This window comes from Tupaia chinensis, unplaced genomic scaffold (genome assembly GCF_000334495.1).
Source record: "Tupaia chinensis unplaced genomic scaffold, TupChi_1.0 Scaffold000366_1, whole genome shotgun sequence".
NCBI lineage: Eukaryota > Metazoa > Chordata > Mammalia > Scandentia > Tupaiidae > Tupaia > Tupaia belangeri.
In genome coordinates this window covers 2234815-2254481 of record NW_006159863.1, presented here as the reverse complement: position 1 = coordinate 2254481, position 19667 = coordinate 2234815, and the positions used below count along the sequence as shown (strand labels likewise).

Sequence of the window (19667 nt, the reverse complement as noted above, 5' to 3'; positions counted from 1 at the left end):
AAAAGGGGGGGGGGGGCGGAGGCTAGCAGGTGGCATAGTGGTTAGGGTGTTGGACTCCCATGTGGCTAATCATGGTTTAAGTCCCAGACCTGGTGGCTTGAAACTCACTCTGGTGTATGTGTGTACATGCCCAAAATCTCAGGAGGAAAATGGAGGAGAAAGAACTGTGGTGTGGCCATTCCCCTGGGAGGTGATTTCTTGTTTTCTGTCTCTCTGTCTCTGGTGAGTGTATGTGCCCTAAAGCAAAAATATCTCTCAAAGAAAAAAATGGAAATGGGAGAGGTTCATTGACAGGTAGTTAATTATTCTCCCATGAAAGAATTATTCCATGAAGAAAAGAACATTCTCTATATTGAGACAAATGGATTGGCTTCAGGAGCACTGGGCTAGGTACTGAGCTGCCTGGGTTCTCTACATACTTGTGCCACTAGCTCTCTATATGACACCGAGAAACTCATCTTCCTTTTTCCTATAACACAGAGGATCAGGGGGCTGATGGCCTAAGACCCTCTCCATACACCCATTATTTACTCTTGGCATTTGTATGATTTTGCAATTTCAAGAGAAATATTCTCTGATATGTACTGTAATTTTAATGATGGGGAAACCAAAGATGTGATAAGACTATGATTCAGTCAAAGTTCCACAATAAAATAAGATGGTGGCAGAACTGGAAGTTAAACCTCCAAAGTTCAAGCCCTTGGCTTGTTGCCCCTCAGTGTGTTGTTCCAAGTTCATTTAGAAGGAAGTATTGCCCAGGACTAGAAAACAGAGCCTGTGATGAACAGATCAGCTTCTTTTCCCCTGTGCCTCTGCTCAGCCCCATACCAGTTACACTAGCCTTGGTTTGGATGTGGTAGGGAAGAGAAAAAAGGCAGAACAAAGACAGAGAGAGCAGGAAAAGAGCAAAGGAGAAAGGACACATAATAGTTCCCATATATTCAGAAAGAAAGGCACTTAGAGTCGCAGAAGGGTGACCAGTTCAAGAAAGCAAGGACAGGAAGGTGAGATAACTCATTCCCGGTAACATAGGTCTATTTAGTATGTAGAAGCTAAACACGGACAGCAGAACCTCACAATTAAAGCCAATTAGAGTTCCAGTCCTAGCTCCATGGCTTACCAAGGTGGTTTCTCTGAATTTCATTTTTCTCACGTCTTGTTGCAGGCAGGAGGTCATGATACCAACTTTGTAAGGTTATTGTGAGGATTAAATGAGATAGCTTATGTAACAAAGCTGTTCAAAATAAGAGCTTAGTAGAAGAGAAAATGTATTAGTTTGGACTAGAACCTAGTCATGCTACTTCAATGAAGTACTCTTCCCAGTATGTTATCTTCCTCTTTTCTCTCCTCCCTCCTCCCCCACAATGCCAGCCTGCTCCCTCAAGCCCTCTAATTAGCTAAATAAAGAGTGCAGACAGGGCCTGCGTGAAAAACTGCTTCTGGAGCCAAGCGAAATCCCCAGGGAAGTGAAGAAAACCACATGGCCAATTACCATAGCATCATTTAATTTCCTCTGAGTGACTAATACTCAAAGACAGTCACTTAAACACTCATCACACAAGAACAGGTAGAAATCACGTTAAATGAGTCCATCTTTATTCCTGAAAGAAAAGACAGGCTTTCTGATCCATGAGTATGCTTGCTTCTTAATTATCTACAGAGAGGGTGGCTTCCATGTCTGACTGCACATTGGATTTCAGTGGCATCCGTGGTTGTTCTGAAGCCAGTCGGCAGGTCTATAGAGGAGAACCGAATTACTGGCATAAGAATGTGCCAGTTCTATTCTGTCAGCATGTGATTTTTTTTCTGAATTCAAGCATTTCATAAAATAGTGATACCTGCATGTGGGAGAAAAACCACCCATACCCCCATGTCCTTCCCTGAGCATGCTACACTTGCCAGGATCTTTCTCCCCACTTCCATGCTGGGAGAAAGGAAAGTGCTTCTTCTTGAGGAGGGTTTATGGAGACCTCTTCACTGTGGGCTACTGTGAATCATCGCTCCCCACCTGTTAGCTTGTTTCCTTATTTCCAGTTGTAGCTTTTCTTTTCTCTATTACTTCCTGCCCATAACAGTTTCTCCTTTCAACACCAAGTGGGAGAGTTTGGTGGTTTTAGAAAATCTGAGAGGGTGGGTAGGGAGGAAGATGGATTTCCTTCAGTTGCTAATTGTGCTCTACTTCATTTCCTATGACGTGACCATGAGCACTTTACACTGGTCATCCTAGGATCCCTCAGCTCCCAAAGACTATGTAAATCCTACAAGAATGTCAGCATCCAGGTGGGAACAGGGTCATGTGATGACTTTCCTGGCTTCAGCTACTTTTGCCTCCATGGGCTCCTTTTTCATGCAAAATACTAAAAATTATATTTTATGACTCTCAGTATAAAGATAACTAAATTTCATATCAGTACATTTTCTTTGGCTTAGCAGTTTACTCTTTTATTCTGATTCTAAAGAAATGCAGACATTTCCATGAGGCCTTAAAAATTCTGCAGTCTGTGGAATTTGCGCTTTAGTCTATACCTATGTGATTCTGCTTTGACTCCTGTGGTGCTTGTATGCCCCAGGCCCTTGGCACCAGCTCTTGCTGCATTGCAAGAGCTGGTGTGTACTTGCCTTGGTATGTATAGATCAGCCTCCCCCAACAGAAAGCATCATCCTGGGTTTTCTGCTAGCTCTCCAGCATGTTGCACTGCACTTTGACTAGAGCTAGAGTTCTGTATGTTTTGAAGACACAGGTATGGATGACTGGGCGAGTTCTACAACTCATTAAAGCTCAGTTTTCTCATCTGTAAAATGGAGATTCAGTGTAAGAATTGAGACTCCCTCATGCTACTGCATGAAGACGAAGTTGGACGATTCGTGCAACCATAGCACCTAGCATGAGGTTAGCACTGAATAAAGGTTCACCTTTTTATCATCGTGATTTACTATAACAATGACACATGTTTATAGAGTACTTGGGTTTTCTAAGAACTGCCATGGGATGATACTATAGCTGCAATCTTCATGCCTCATTGCAGCCAACACTTGTTTTTGGAAAACATTAAGGTTTGATAGGAATGTTTCGGAATAAGACAGATGTGGATTTAAATCCTAGCTCTGCCACTCACCAGATGGGTAATATATTGTACATATTTCTTTTGAGTGTCTTAGTCCATTGAGGCTACTATAATAGAATACCATAAATAGGGTGGCTTGTAAACAGCAGAAATCGACTTCTTACGGTTCTGGAGGCTGGGAAGTGCAAAATCAAAGTCACTATCAGAGTTGGTGCTTGGTGAAGGCCCGTTTCCTGGTTCATAGATGGTACTGTCTAGCTGTGTCCTTATGTGGATAGAGTGAGCCAGCCCTCTGGGTCTCCTTTTATAATGGTAGTAATCCCATTCACATGAGGTTTCACCTTCATGACCTAGTCACCTTCCAAAGGCCTCTACTCCTAATACAGTCACATTGGTGATTAGGTTTCAACATATAAACTTTTTTAGGGGAGGACATTCAGATCAAAGTACTGAGAGACTCTGTTTTTTCATCTACAAAATCAATTACAAATACTTCACAGGTATTAAAAGGCTGTCCTAGGCATTGCTGTCACCAGGCTGCTTTCCTATATTATTGAAGAAGATTAGTGTCTAAACAGAGACCTCCTACTCATCAGTGGATACTAAAGTCTCAAGTCCTCATTGGAGACCAGATTGGGTATTAAGCTCAAGAATACTAGCTCCCTTCCCTTGTTCTTATTCTCATAAAATAAAAATACCGTGTACTTGGAATGGGTAACATGTAACTCTATACATGAATCATTGCCTCCTTTTACCTAAATGTCCTTATTCTCCAGAAAGCAAGCTCTATGCACTGGGGAAAGCAGTGAGGATTTAAGAAAGCAGGGCCTGGGGAAAAAGGCCAAGGGATGCTGCAGACTAACTTTGTTTCTGTTATTTCTTCTACTGTGATACTGGCATTGCCATCATATGATGAAATCTTCTTGATTTCATCCCTATAAGACTCTTTTCCTGTAAACAGAGTCATAGGGTGGGTACTTCAATTCTTTCAAGTCTTCATGGTCAGTGGTCTAATATTTAGTTGACTTGAACAGTGAAAACAATAATCATACAAATTGACATTTGCTAGGGACACGTGCTAACCACATGCAGGACATCCTGGGTAAGCGCCCAGGACCTGATTCTAATCCAGCCTTTCCCAAATGCCAGCTCTGTGAGCCAAGTTATTTGACCTTGGGATACCTTCATCTCTTTTACTGTAATTTAGATAATAATAGTACCTACACTATAGACTTGAATGCATGAGGTAGTACGCATCAACCATATGGTATCTAGAATATAATAATTGTGCAAAAGTGTCACATCTGAGGACAGCAGAGCCCCACAGCAGTACCTTCCACCTGAGTGTGGACTGAACCTTAGCCCACAATGGCTCATACAGTCTTGGCAGCCTACCTGCCTCATCTGTGGGCAAGAGTTTGGATAAATCCTGCTTGATATAAGACCATGTGAAGAGCAGGAGAAACATAGGGCCAACAAAAAAATGACTGCAAAACCAGGAAAATTCAAGTTGGTACTATAGTATCTATAAAACAGAACTGAGCCCACTGATAGTGGCACAGGTGGTGGTATACTGATCTGCAGTGCTGGGTGCCATATGGCTGACCGTGGGTTCAGATCCTGAGTCAACCTGAAACACACCAGGTGTATGTGTGCCTGAGATCCTGACTAGCTGGAGGGCTGAGGGAAGGAGATGGTGGTATAATGAAACCCTGTCAAGGGTACTTGTTTCTGTCTCACTCACATGCTTTCTGACACACTTTCTCGCCATCAAAGTCATAAAATAAATGGAAAAAAAAAAAACTAAACCAAAATCGTATTGGGAAAAGAACAACCAGAAAATAAGATAGTTCCTGAGGAGGTTTCTAAAATATGAGAAAAAGAGATGCATATTCCTTAACCAGTAAATATTGCAGTGATTCAAATTTAGCACATATATATTTAAGTTTACTTAGTTATTTCTTCAATGAGTGAGTGAGACAAAGAGATAGAGAAAGAGAGACAAGCACTCCCAATAGGATCTTGATGCTAAAGTTCACTCCCAGCTTTGGCCAGCCTCAGATCATGGCCACAAATGTCTGGTGTACTTAGGGAGGTCTTCAGATGTGAACCTGGAACCTTCCCATGTGGGTCAGCCTTGTAGAGCATCATATTATACTGTCATGTCCCCATCTGGACCCAATATCCCACATTTTAAATAAGTGTTATTTAGTGGGATTTTCCTTGGCACTTAAAGTTATGCTATACATTTCACCCCTAAGAAAAGGTTAGGAAAAAAGATGGATGACAGTAAATGGCAATGGCAAAAGGAAAAACAAAAAATGAACAATACAGAGTATGATAAAATAAGAGGTGGTGTGGTGGTTAAGGGCGCTGGACTCCCACATGGCTGACTGTAGTTCAAGTCTCAGATCTGGCATCTTGATTTCTCATTTAGCCTCTCTCTCCCTTTCTCTTGCTCTCTCTCTGGTCAAATTTAAATAAATAAATTAATTAATTAAATTAAATATTTTAAAAAATGCTTAATCACTTATCAAGGAAATGCAGTTAGATGCTACATAATCCTTGGTTCTACTTTTGAACACACAGAACACTCCCCGTACTTGAAGTTGATTGTAAAGATGGGCAAAGAGGTAGTAATGGGATTCTGAATAGACTAATAGAAAACTTAGACCTGAATAGACTAATAGAAAACTTAGACCAGCAGGTGGCGTGGTGATTAAGGTGCTGGACACTCCCACATGGCCAACCAGGGTTCAAGTCCTGAATCTGGTGGCTTGCTTTCTCACTTCCTCTCTCTCTCACTCTCAACCTCTATCTCTCTCTGGCCAAATTAAAAAAAAAAATGAATAAATAAAAGCAATTAAAAAAAGAGAAAACTTAGACCTGGGAAAATATAAGCAATTCCATAACAAGTCACTTATGGACAATCTCACATGATCCCAGTAAGTTCCTTTACAGGAGACACTGAAAATCTTAAGCTAAGGTGCAGACCAGCCAAACAGAGCCTGGTTAATTTGGGAGACAGTGACTCCACCTTTTGAATTCAGAGTGTGTGGAGAGGGTGGTGCATTGGGTGTCTCAAGGAGAAGTCATGTCGATGCTCCAAGAGAGCTCCAGGTGTGTGGGGGAGTGGCCATCACTTTGATCCTCTAATAGATCAGATTCTATGATCTATGTCAGAACCACCAAAGACCAACCCAGTCAGCATGACTTCCGGGACCAGAAGTTCTGGGGACTGGGGCTGGGAATCTGTACTCTTACTAAGCTTCTGAGTGGTTCTTATGTTCATCAAAATTTCAAAGCCATCACTTTAGCAAGTCCCACCCAGAGATGTCTCTGTGAGACACTGAGACTGCCCCTGAGCAGGTCCTCTGTGGAGAAAGCAGAAGGCTGGGTAGACACCTAAGACCATCCCTCATAGCTTCCTTTATCTGCATGTGCCCGTGAACCTAGAATGCAGCTTGGGTATGACTATTTCAAAGAAAAGGGAGGAGGTTGGCTGTGATCATGTACTGCTTCCTAAGATGTCATTTCTTAAAATCTTGCTTGCAGCCTTGTTTTCTTCTGCTCTCTCCAGAACCCCAAACTTAGTCAGCAGGACTCCCTTGCTCTTGTTAGCACAACACATGTCTGTATTACATGGAGATGGCCATGAAAAGATGATAGCCTGGAACCAGGCAATCATCTTTTAACATAAAAAGAGAGTCAATAGAAGGTAAAACCACAGATTGCTTGGCTGGAGAACATGCAGTTGAACCATCTCATCCGTTGTGGCTCCAACAAGAGTGTGCAGAGATGATGGCTTACTTAAGGAATTAACAGAAATAAGCTGTTCTGCCCACAGTCATCTCAGCTGCCAAATCCCAAATTGAGATGATCCTGGAGTGAGAAGAAGCCAAGTTCTACCACAGTGTCAACTATTCTTTCTGGACTTTGGGTTAGCTCCTTCAGAATACTAAAATTGTTTCTGCAGCCTATCAGAATGCACCTGGGTTGTAACAATAGCTTCCTAGAAGAGCTTAGGGTCAGTGGGGGTCTCTCTATTCCTCTTTTAGCTTTTCTTTTCTCTTTATCTACTGATTTACACAAGGTGAAATGATTTAATGCAAGCCCAAGATATTGGTCTATATAGGTGTCTTTGTTCTCACTGACACACTATTACTTCCCGGATTCAGGAGACTGAGTCTTGTACAGTTAAAGAAATACACTCAGCAGATGAGTCTGGTGGGGCCTTGGAAGCATGAGTCTGGAGCTGTAACCTAATTGTGTATCTTTGGCAGCAGAGGCAAGATCCCCTGCTGACTTGTCAACGTCTCACATGGACGTTAAGAAGATTAAGATAATAGCATGCCTAACATAGCTAATAAGAAAGATTTGAGACAATCGGCAGAAATAGATTGAGTTATGAAATGCTTATTATGGGTAATGATTCTGTGTCACAAAAACAGCATATAGCTTAATTTCACACACCAACGAGGGGAGAGGAGATGCCAATGATGTTGAGGCAGAGAACGAGAGTGAGAGCGAGCGAGCGAGAGAGAGATGGCATCGCTGTGCGCAGAGCTCAAGCAAGCAGGCTGACAGTAAGCTCTGCTGTGCCTTCCCTGGTTTCAGTCCCTTAACCACACCCTACCATTGATAGTGACCAGTTTATGAAAGGAATAGAGGTAATGGAAGTGCCAGGTTACACTCAGTGTCTTGGGCATTGGAGAAGGTACATTGATACAGCAGGTTATAGTTGGCTCTCATAGAAAGCAATGACAATACAGGGGGGAAAACACAGGCAAATACAAGTCAGGCTGTGAACGTGTGTTCTCTTGGGAGAGAATGATGGGGTCCAAGTAGGTATACAGTGCAAGAGATGGGAAGTTACCCCCTGAAAAAAGAGAAAGAAAGTGAGAAATAAAGAAGAAAAGAGGAAGAAAAAAGAACCGCAATGCTTTGAAAATTCAAGCAGATGAAGAGGTCATGGAGGGAGAGTGCAGTAAAGCCTGCAGGAAGTAGATGCTGAGTGTCTGCAGCAGGCTTACTGGGATCGCCCTCAGCATCACTCCTTGGGGGAGGGAGGGAAGCATGTAGGTTTGGCAGCCAGAGAGCCTGGGCTGCAATGCAGTCAGGACAAGAGACTCAGCCCATCCAAGGAGAGCTGGCATTGCTCTGGACAGCTATCCCCAGTTAGAATGTTGACAAATCACTGGACCCTCAAGAAGAAGCCTCTCATTGGCAGAGGGCAGCCAGCAGGTGAGACTCAGCTGTGAGTTGCCAGCCATTGGCACTACCAGCATGATGGGGTATGTGTGAGAGACCCAGACTACATGTCATGGCATGTGCTACATGGGTGCATGACCACATGCATGTCTATTTGTTAAATCATAGATATGTGCACACACACGTGTGTGTATGTGTAACTATATCAAGAAAAGGAGTAAACAGAAGAAAGAGGGGCCTTTTGGATTCTCAGGGAGTAAAATTTGTTTCTAGCCCCAATTGTTATCTGAAACCCAACTGGACTCCATTTCAAAGGGAAAGGGATGAGACCCTCACCTGGGCAGCGTCAGGGATATACCAGCCTGATAATGTCCCCAGTCTCATCACAGTGGAAACCAGGCTCCCAACCTCACTTACATCTGGACTAATGTCAGCTCCAGAGAACTCTGCCTTTCTGTGTTTGAATGGGTTGGAAATAAAACCAAGGAGTATATTTTGTCTCCCTTTTGCTTGTGTGTGTGTGTGTGTGTGTGTGTATGTTAGGGGTGAGTGGCTCATGAATATGGGTTCAAATCATAACCAAAACTAAAATACAAGTGAAGCCCTCAGAATACTACCCTACTGTCTTTCTGGGGAGCACAGTAGGAACCTCATAATTAGACATAATCAGTCCCTAAACCCCACCTTCTCTTTCTATCATATTTCTGTGGCAAAGCAAAGACAATATGTTCAACTTGTATATTTCTCCCAAGACCATCTTTCGTTCCTCTGAATGAGATTTTATTTCTCTCAGCAAGTGTTTGAGAACTATGGAGGGAAAAGAGGTGGTCTGGCACATGGCCTCACCGTAACATGTCCCTGATGATACCACTTCCATAGCCTGTTATATTGCAACAGGGGACCCTCATTTAGTTAGCATCGCTCTGGAAATAATAGCCCAGACATTTTGTCTCCTGGTCTTCTTGTTTTCTTATCACCAGAGGGTATGTGTGCTTATAAAGAGACACAGAGCAAGGGAGAGATTAAGAGGGAGAAAGCAGCCCCCAAAGTGTTGTGGTCCTGCCACAATTCCTTCTCTTTCGTCTCTCTATCCTGCTGGGTATCTTAGGCACACACATGTATGCGTTTGGTGTGTTTCTTAGGCCACCAGGCTGAGACTTGAACTACAGTTGGCCATGTGGTATCCAGCTCCCTTAGCCATCAGAACACAGGGCTGGCCCTAACTCGTGCACTCTTGATTACTCATATGCCAGAGCTTTTCAGATCGCCTGTGCGAAGAGCTAGTTTTTCTTTTTCTTTTTTCAGTCCATCCTACTCCAGTAATTTTTTTTTTTAATTTAAGAAACACAAGCTAATGAAATAATCACAAATTTAAAAAATAAAGTGAAGTTATAGCAAATACAAGCTCTGAGTTTTCTCATTCAAGCAACATAAAGTTGCTCTATGCTATTGCTACAAATGCCTTTCTTTGGCAGCTGGGCACTTGTGACTGACTGTACTGCTATACATCTCACCACAGACAGACAGCTGCCCCAACTTGCCATCTTGGGTTTTTTCCACTCTTTAGATGGGTCATGAATGTGGCAATGAACTGGAGCTACATTCAGTCTACACTCAATGAGTCTAATCCATGTCCCTGGTCAACTAAGTGGTACAGATGCTACTACTGGAAAAGCCCCCTCGCACCTTTCTTTACCTCATATCTTGAAGAGAAGACCCACAGGGTCCAGGGCCCTTGGGTTAATGATGTTCTTATGCTACACCATTGTGTTAAAAAGAAAATTTCAAGGTGCCAGCAGGTGGCATAGTGGTTATGGGACTGGACTCCCACATGGCTGACTGCAGGACTGGAACTGGTGGCTTGAAAATCATGCTGGGCATGTGTGTATGCATGACCAAAATCCCAAAAGGAGAAAGGAAGAGAAGGATTGTGGCATGGTCTGGGTCCCTTCCCCCTGCCCCCACTTCCCCCGTAGGCTCTCCCCTCCCTCCTGCCAGGAGGTGGTTTCTCACTTTCCCTCTCTGGAGAGCATACATGCCCTATGGCAAAAATATTAAAAAAAAAAAAAAGAGAAAAAGGAAAAGAAAAGAAAAGAAAAATGTTAAATGATCCATGACTTAGAAAGCACTAATACTTCTCAAAAAGAAAAAAATAGTAAATGTCACTAAAAATTCTCATTAAACTCTTTAGGAAGAGAAAGGTCTCAAATTCTTTAGGCTCTATAGCTGTAATCAAAGTGGCATTTTTCACCTGGCAGCTGTTTCCCCAAATTTTAGGTAACACATATAAGAACAAATAATAATCTCTTTTATGTCAAGTTTGTAAGTATAAAACACAATAGATCTCAGAAATTTCAAATAAAATTTCTGCTCCTTTTTCAGAAGGGGATGCCCTGCTGAGTGTTCTGCAGAAGGGGCCACAGTGGCTTTGAGGGGGGTGGTAACAAAGGTGAGCGTACAGGTCCCATCAGGCTGCATGCAGTTCAGTGCCGTTCCCAAGAGTCAAGAGGAGAGAAAAGGAGTCTCTGCAGAAAGCAGCGTAACGCTGAAGAAAGGCCTCGCATCCAGAACTCAAGGGTCCTGGCTTAAATCTTAGCCCTGCCACCTCCGAAACTAAGTAGTGGGGCTTCACCTTTCTGTGCCTACCAGGATCTGATTATTACACACATAGATGTAAAATGGCTCACACATAATATTAAGGAAAATGTATCCTGTGAGTAGAAAAATAAAAGTATATAGAGTTATATAGAGTTCACCTTCTACCCGACATCTGTCTGCATCTCTTCAGTCCCTTCTAAGAAGATTTTTTTTTTTTTTTTTGGAGAGATTTTCACTGTAGGGCGCTTGCGCTCGCCAGACAGACGGAGAGAGACATAGAGACAGAAAGCGAGAAATCACCCCCCAGGGGGGATGGTCACGCCGCAATCCCTTCTCCTCCATTCTCCTCTCGGGATCTTGGGCACGCACACACACGCGCCCGGCATGAGTTTTAAGCCACCGGGTCCAGGACGTGAACCGCGGTCGACTACGTGGGAGTCCAGCGACATAGCCATTACGCTAACTGCTGGTTCCCTAAGAAGATTTTTAAATTTATTCTGAACCCACAGTAGAGTGAAAATAGCTTTAGGTAGTGTGTAGAATCCACCTGGAAAAAACACACAGAAGTAAGATGTGACACTGAAGTCTGCAATAGCCACTGGACCAGATGAGCCGATGCCTGAGAAATGCCCACAGTGGGGGGACCAGCAGTTAGCGTAATGGCTATGTCGCTGGACTCCCACGTAGTCAACCGCAGTTCGAGTCCCGGACCCGGTGGCTTAAACTCACGCCGGGCACATGTGCGTGCGTGCCCAAGATCCCGAGAGGAGAATGGAGAAGGGATTGTGGTGTGGCCATCCCCTCTGGGGAGTGATTTCCTGCTTTCTGTCTCTGTCTCTCTCTGTCTGTCTGGCGAGTGCATGCGCCCTATAGCAAAAACCTCTCCAAAAAAAAAAAAAAAAGGAAAAAGAAATGCCCACAGTGGGGATGTGTTACAGGACAGGAAAAGAAGGCTTGCTTCATGAGACAATTTTGCAATGGTTATTTCATGCCTGCTCCAGGGAGCTGACATGGAAGAGACCTGTTGAGTGGTTGATCAGTAGATTTGGTACTACTTTAGTCTCTACCAAAGCAACACAGAACACAGAAAAATAGATTGCCCTTAAGTTATCATAAGCCATATAACATACAATCAAGATAATTCCTCCTTTTGCTTTGGCTTGAGTTATTCCAGTTGACTGTCCATATGGATCACAAGACTCCTGTTGCTTGGGGCTATATAAAATTAAGCCAAGTAACTGAGTACAAGACAGGGCAAGAATATAGTCATACAGATATTTCACGCCTTGTTCCCCCCAACTCCAGGCATCAAAACGCTGTTTAGATACTTTCTTTAAAGACCACAATCAAGTATTTTAGGTAATCAAGGACTTATTTTCCCTTTTACATTCAGATATTTAAGTACACAGAGCCAGGATTTGTCCTAATCTACATCTGAAGAACCCAAGTTGGACCAGTTTAAAGACCCACGTCATCGATAGCACCTTCTGAGTCTCAGTGACAGGTAGGAAACCCTAACCCTTGGTTCAGCTGCTCACACAGAGCACAGCTGACCAGGATCTCTGTATTACTCAATAAGGTGGAATTGGACTTTGATTCTCTTAGGTTAATGCAATATTTATTCAGTACTTGCTACGGGGCTCAGGCCCTGAGGATTCATAGCAGATTAAGACCGATTCAGGTTAAACCTGTAGAATACAATTTAGAGCTTAAAAGATGAGCATATAAGCTGACTGTCATTCTGCTGATGAAGAACTGAGGCCTGGAAAGAAGCAAGTTTTCTAAGGGCTCATAGGAAGAGAGAACCAGGGTAATTCAGAAGTCCGAAGTCATGGTTAAAGTGCAGATACCATTACTATCAAGCAGTGGTAGAAAGTAGAAATGCACTACATATGTGTAAGTCCCCCACTCTGTAGCTTTTGGGCTTGGATATTAATATGTTCCTCATCTGGGCACAGAAGAAAGGCATCCTTTTTCCACACTATCTGTACAGGGCCACCTCTCATATAAACCATTGATGTGTCCTCCAATTTGTCCTTCTGGCTCTAGGGCAAAGTGAAAGCCACTGTGACCCACACTACATTCTCAGTCCTTTTCAGGATGAATCAACTACTGACCCTAGTATAATAAAGAGCCAATTCTCATACTCAAGATTTTATTGTACCCATTATGGAAAACATATGGAGATTCTAAAAAAAAAAAAGTGCTGGGATGGCAGGTAAGCAATAAACATGATGCTCTACAAGGCGGATCCATATGAGAGGGCTCTGGGTTCATGTCTGGAGTCCTGTCTGAGTACATCAGGCACATGCATGTCCATAATCCAGAATTGGTTGAAGCTGGATGTGGATCATGGCATAGGGGGCTCTGTTGGGAGTGCTTTCTGTTTCTTTCTTTCTCTGTCTCTCTTTCTCATGGAAGAAATAAGTAAAGAAATGTTAAAACATCCCCAAATAGAAATCAAACTACCATATGATCCAGTAATTCCACTACCTGGTATATATCCAAAGGACAGAAAATCAATATGTAAAAGAGATGTTTACGCTCTCATGTTCACTGCAGCACTGTTCACAATAGTCACAATCTGGAATCAAATTAAGTGGTCCATTGCTGGATGAGCAAATAAAGACGATGTGGCTATATAAGAAATGGGATACCATCTAGCCACTAAAAAGAATGAAAACCTTTTATTTTCTGCAACATGGATAAGTCTTGAGGACTTTTTTAAGTGAAACAAACCAGGCTCAGAAAGAAAGATAACTTCGTGTTCTCATTCATATGTTGAGGCTAAAAGGAGTTGATTTTATAGAAGCAGAAAGTAAAATAGTGTTTACCAGAAGCTGGGAAGGGGAGAAGAGGATGGAGAAGGATTGGTTAATGGATGCAAAAATACTGTAAGATAAGAGGATCCAGTTCTAGTGTCCTATAACACAGGAGGGTAACCATAGTTAACAATAATTTATTGGATGTTTCAAAATAGCAAGAGAAGTTTTGAATATTCCCATTGTTCAAAACAATCATTGTTTGAGGTGAAGAATAGGGTAATTACAACATTTGATCATTACACTTTGTATACATGTAGCAAATGATCACACTAACCCATAAATGAGTACAACTATTTGTTCACTAAATTTTTTTAAAGTTGCCATCTAAGGCGATATTAAGACAGATTTGCACAGAAATATATGCATTTTAAGTATATGATATAATGATGAACTATGCATGCTAATTATAGTAGGAGGCTATAGATCATCCTAGTTAGGTCACTTCTCTATGAGAACTTCTTTGACACCTGATCCCTGAACTGGAAAACCAACCTCCTCCAACTGTGCTGTGTAAAAATGACAGCCTTTTATTGGGCTTGGCTACCTTGGTGTGTCCACCTTGAAGTCAGAGTTTGTGTCTGGCACCCAGTAGGCTCTTAATATGTTTTTTGAATAAAATAAATAAAATACATTTTTGGACTTTAGTCCATTCTGGGGTGGCTTTCCAGAAGAGGAAAGCTAGGATTTATTTTAAGAAATGGAAATGATTTGGTAGAAGGAGGCACATTTTAGTTTTTATGCTTTCACTAAGCCTAGAAAACAGGGATGGGGCTTGGGGTGGGGTATAGGAAGTGAACAGAGGAGAGAAGCTCTGAGAAGCAAGCTACCTCTGCCAAGGTCAAAGGAGAGAACAGAAATGAAAACCCTGACCTTAGGCACAACCTTACACCATATGTTCTCCACATGAGACACCTTCATACTGAGCTTTGCACTGACCTTGAGAAATCACTTCCATCTGGAAGGCTGGGTGAATCACAGGAAGGCAATACGCAATTTTTCAAGTTTGCATTTGGCTTGGACTATCAAATCTACATTGTGACCCTTGTGAAACACTATTACCCAAGAATACTTGGATGAATGCAACATTAGTCATTTAAAAGCCTGCGGGTCTAATTTCTTTCCAATGAACACAGTTAGACCTATAGAGAAGTCACAGTTGGATGGGGCCAGTGGTTTGAGAGGACAGTAGACTTGGGGAAGCTCTGGGCACTTGGTCAGAACAGTAGCAAAGTTCTAGGATATGGGAAGGTAGTGGCTGGGTGGGAGAGAGTGTTGCATGCAATATTTCTCTTTCTGTTATCCGTCCCCAGACATCTATTTGCTATTGACACCTGAACTTTGTGACATAGCTGGGTCCTGCTCTGCTGGCTTCTATACACACAACATGATGAAAACCAGCTGGGGTAAAAGCAGTTACTGTGGAAAACCTAGACTTTGGAAAGTAAAAGTGATATTTACGATGACCTAGCGATGGTTTGTACCAACGCACTCCTTGGGAAGTTTCTTTTATATCCTGAACTTTAGCATTCCTCCACCCATCCCCCTTGCCCTGTGGAATTTGGCAAAAGAAAAAAATTTAAAATCAGATTGGAAATATTACCTTCCCAGTTAAATAGCTAAAACAGGAGGTCTTGATTTATTCAAACCATATTTGCTGAAGACAAATTTAACTCTATGGAGAAATGGCTTAAAGGTCAAGTTTTGTCTTGGATACTTTGAAAGAGTTGCTAAGCATTTCATCCCCCATGGAGGCTGGGTTGACACCCAGAGGTGTTATTTGTGTTATTTCCCTGCAACCATTTTTCCACCTCCTTGCTATGAGAAGAGAATTACTGTTATAGAGAGCAGACACAACCTTATGAGGGCATAAGCGTAGTTGTGGCACACAGTCACGATGGCAGGAATAGACTGGTGGCTGCCATGTGCTGGATGAAGAGCACTGAAGAACGTTAAGGGAATGCAATTTTGTGCCAGAGAGCACCGCGTCCCAATTTGTATTCTGCCACTTACTACATGACCTGGACAAGTTACTTAACTACCCTCTGCCACAATTTCCTCACTCTTGCAATAAGAATTAATATACCTATTGCTCCAAATGTTCTCAGTGATTCAATGAAATAATACCCCTAAAGCACTTAGTATCAGTCCATAATAAATGCCCCAAAGTAAAATCAATCAAAAGGAAGAATCCAGTGGGGCAGACAGGGGAGCAAAAGCCAGCAGAATATGCTGACACTTGTCTGGTGCCAGGTGACTGTTCCAGCCTCAGAGGACAGCAGCCTCCAACCATGACTTCCTTTACTCACCACCACCTGAGCCCCGCTAAATCTGTCCTTGTCCTATGCCCCTGTTCTCATTCCATCCTGACCCTGAAGCCGTCTGGTTTTCATGGATACCCTCTTCATTCTAATCCTTCCAGCCAGTGCCAGAGGATCCTCCTTCTCCTGTACCCATTTTCCTTTCCTTGGAAAAAATAAGAAACAAAATTTGACCTTGAAGTCCTTGGTGGTGACACTCCAATCTCTAATTCTTTCCCCTTCTCCTCTCAGCTCCCTACCTCTGCTTTCCTTGTCTGTATCCTCCTTAACAAGGCCCCTGAACCTAGCATTCTACTGGCACTGTTCCTAGATCCTGAACTTCTGCACGGGCCCAACAGAAAGCCGTGGCATTCCGGTTTAATGCCTCTTCTCCCTGCCTCTGCATTGGGTTAGATAGGGCACAGATGACCTCACGTTACTAAGCACAGCCTTTTCCCCTGGTTTTCTCTCTTCAACTTCTCTGCTGCCCTTGATGTTGGCACCATTCCCTCCTCACTGAAGTTTTCTCCTCTTTGTTGCCAGCATTTTATGCTATGCAGAGACTTCTACTTTCCCAAGACATTCAGCAGTTTTTGCTCAGCCTTCTTCTACTTGTGTATGTCCTGAAATTCAGCTCTTGGCCCTCCTCCTTACAAGAGGACCCATTGACTTAGCTTCACCATTTCCCTGTTTCTGACTCTCATTTCAAGAGCTTCTCCCTCACCAAGTTGCTGGCTGGTCTGTGCTACTGATCTCTGGGCCAGTTCCACCCAACAGAGCATTCCAAGGTGATGGAAATGTTCACACCTGTGCCATGCACTGTGGATGTCCAGCCATATGTAGTTATAGAGCACTAGACATGTGGTTAGCTTGACTGAGGAAGTGAATTTTTGACTTTATATAATTAAATTAAATGTAGCTAGAAGCCACCATATTGGACAGCGTAGTTTTAGATAGTTTCTCTTAAACACTATAATTTTAGGCTGGCTGTGGTCAAAACTATGGACCTTCTGGAACCTATCCCTCACCTGGTATTATGGTCCACTTCTCTACTATCCCACACTATATTCTAAGCGCAAATGCTGTCTTTGATTAATTTCACTTTGATTTTCCTGAATTCTACTCTGATTTCCTGCCTCAACACATCCCTGCTTTCTGCCCCACACTACTGCCACACCCATTGAGGTCCTCATTCAAATGTAAATAATCCACCTGAATCTTTCACTTCTATACATCTTACTGCCACAGCCAAGCTAATCTTAGTCTAATACTGCTCCACTATGTCATTTAGCTGCCCCAAACCTCCAGTGACTTCCAACTTCTTCAGGTCAAGGACCAGGTCTTTATCTGATTTTCAAAAAGACATCCGGGATAATGTTATCCCACCAGATATAGTCAATGCTATCATCTATTCTCCTCTCTCTCTCTCTAACACACACACACACACACACACACACAGATTCTCTTGCTAGCCCATGAACATAATGAACATACCTTGTATCTTCTACTGACTTTCAGATCCTACCTTTCAAGACTAAGATGAAACCTCACTCCCTCTTTGAAGATTTCCATTACTAAATCCTGCCTGACTTACCTCACCTCTGAATTCCAAGAGTATTTACAATGAATACATCTTGTCCTGATGACTATTGTTTTGTGAATGTTATCCTTTTTTCACAAATTAGACTTTAAAACAATTGATCTTCCTCAGCATCCTCTATGAGGCAAAGCTCAGAACTGAGCAGATAGTAGATGTGTAGTGCTTCAGGAACTCTTTTTCATCGATTAGCATGTTTATGATAAGAACTGGACATGAAAATATCTGAGAACTCAGTGAACATTAGACTCACATCATTAATAATTTACTTTTTTCCCCCCCTATTTCTATGCTCATTCCCCTATTTGTCCTGGCTTTTTTTTAAGCTCCAATTCCTCTCATTTGTCTACTTCTTCCCTTCATCCAGGAAACTGTATAAGCTAATCATGACATAATCAAGGTAGAGAGTGTAGAATGTTCTGTTTCTCCTGGAGATGGTGGCTGCAGCTAATGCCTTGTTCACCACGTGATCAATGTGGTTCTATTATAAAAGTTAACATGATCCAGAGGAAACGTCACGACGCTTACTGCCTTGGTTACATGGGGTAAATTATTTAACCATTGTGAGTCCAGTTTGGGGGCAAAGAAGGTGAAGATGAAAATACTACTTCATAATCTTACAGAAAAACTATGAAGTTAAATAAAATAAACTACGAAGTTACGTAAAGTAACACTTGAATGATGAACTAAGGAGATAAGATTGGATATATCAGAAACAGAATATATTTACCATGTGGATGGCCTAGACAGTTTTATTTTAAAGAGTGATCCAGAAATCAATGTTTAAATCAAAAGAAAGGATTAAAGTGCAAAATTCCAGAATATGAAAACTATTTGAAGGGGGAGCATTATCTAGAAATCACAAATGCTCTATAATAGTTGTAGAGATAAGAGGAGGTAAAGTGTCTAATATATTGGCTAGCACAGATCAGTTGTACCATAAAGGTTAGTTGTATAAAACAAATTATGATTATTTACTTCTCTTTGTGTTTTTCTAGTCAAAGATTTAAAAGTCATGAGAGTTTTGAGCATCCTGAGATATAACTAGTGTTGCTTGAATAGAATGATACAGATTCACCATTTTCCCCCAAAAAACTATTGGCACCAGGTATGTTTTGGAATTCAGGATTTTTCAGATTTTATAAAGGTAAAATAGATCAAATATCGTAAATTGTATAACATCACCAGTGTGTGGGGGTCAGCACCCTGCAGTCAAATATATAAATGTTTCCACAACAAGATGTGTGAGTATAAGATCTATAAATATACTCGTGTGAGTTCAGATTAGGTTCAAATGACTTGTAATCAGTTCAGCATTGTCTCAAAGTTATTAATGCAGGGTATTCCATCTTTAGAGCTTTTGAATTTAGGAATCCAAAAGAATCGAGCATGTATAGTATGCTATTTTGTTTTCTTTTTTTACAAAAATGAAGAAGTAGTCTTTAGGAGGAAGCTTTCACCAAGCTTCTGGAAATGTAAAAAAATAGTGGGTGGCAATTCCGAAACTTACTATGAAATGAATCAAAGCAGTGTGGTGTAGCCATAAGGGTAATAGACATGCATAGAATTGAGAGTGCAGACATGAACGACTGAACCTTTGGCCAACTGAATTTTGATAAGGATACCAAGATCACTCAGTGGGGCAAAGAACAGTATCTTCAATAAATGGAGAACTGGATTTCCACCTATAAGAGAATGAAGTGGGAAGCTTACTGTACACCATATCTAAAAATGAACTCAAAATAGAACAAAGGCCTAATTATAAGAGCTAAAACTATAAACTCTTAGAAGAAAGCATAGGAATAAATCTTTGTAACCTATGATTAGTGCTTCATGAACTCTTCTTCATTGATAAGCATTTGTGAGCCCAATTTGGGTTACATATAATAGCAAAAACATAGGCAACCAAAAAAAAGGAGATCAACTGGATGTTATAAAAATTGAAAGCATTTGGCGCCAAGGCTGCGACCGGCGGGGGGACCTGCGCGGACCCCCCTGGGCCCTGCGCGGCCCCCCCCCCCGGTCCCCGGGCCAAGGCAGCGGCAGGCCCCCCCCCCCCCCCCGGGGCGGGCCT

At 42.2% G+C, this 19667-nt stretch overlaps 1 protein-coding gene across 5 annotated transcripts in view; it reads right to left on the bottom strand.

The window, feature by feature from the left end:
• ADRA1A (adrenoceptor alpha 1A) overlaps positions 1-19667 on the bottom strand; it is a 104167-nt gene that overhangs the window by 61623 nt on the left and 22877 nt on the right. The window contains exon 3 of one of the 5 annotated variants that reach the window (XM_014589643.2): positions 231-1736. The exons of the other annotated variants lie outside the window; for them this stretch is intronic. Within the exon in view, the coding sequence (XP_014445129.1) occupies positions 1651-1736 (86 nt within the window). The 3' untranslated portion in view covers positions 231-1650. Of the gene's footprint in view, positions 1-230; positions 1737-19667 lie in introns of those variants that run through there. 5 annotated transcript variants of the gene reach the window in all.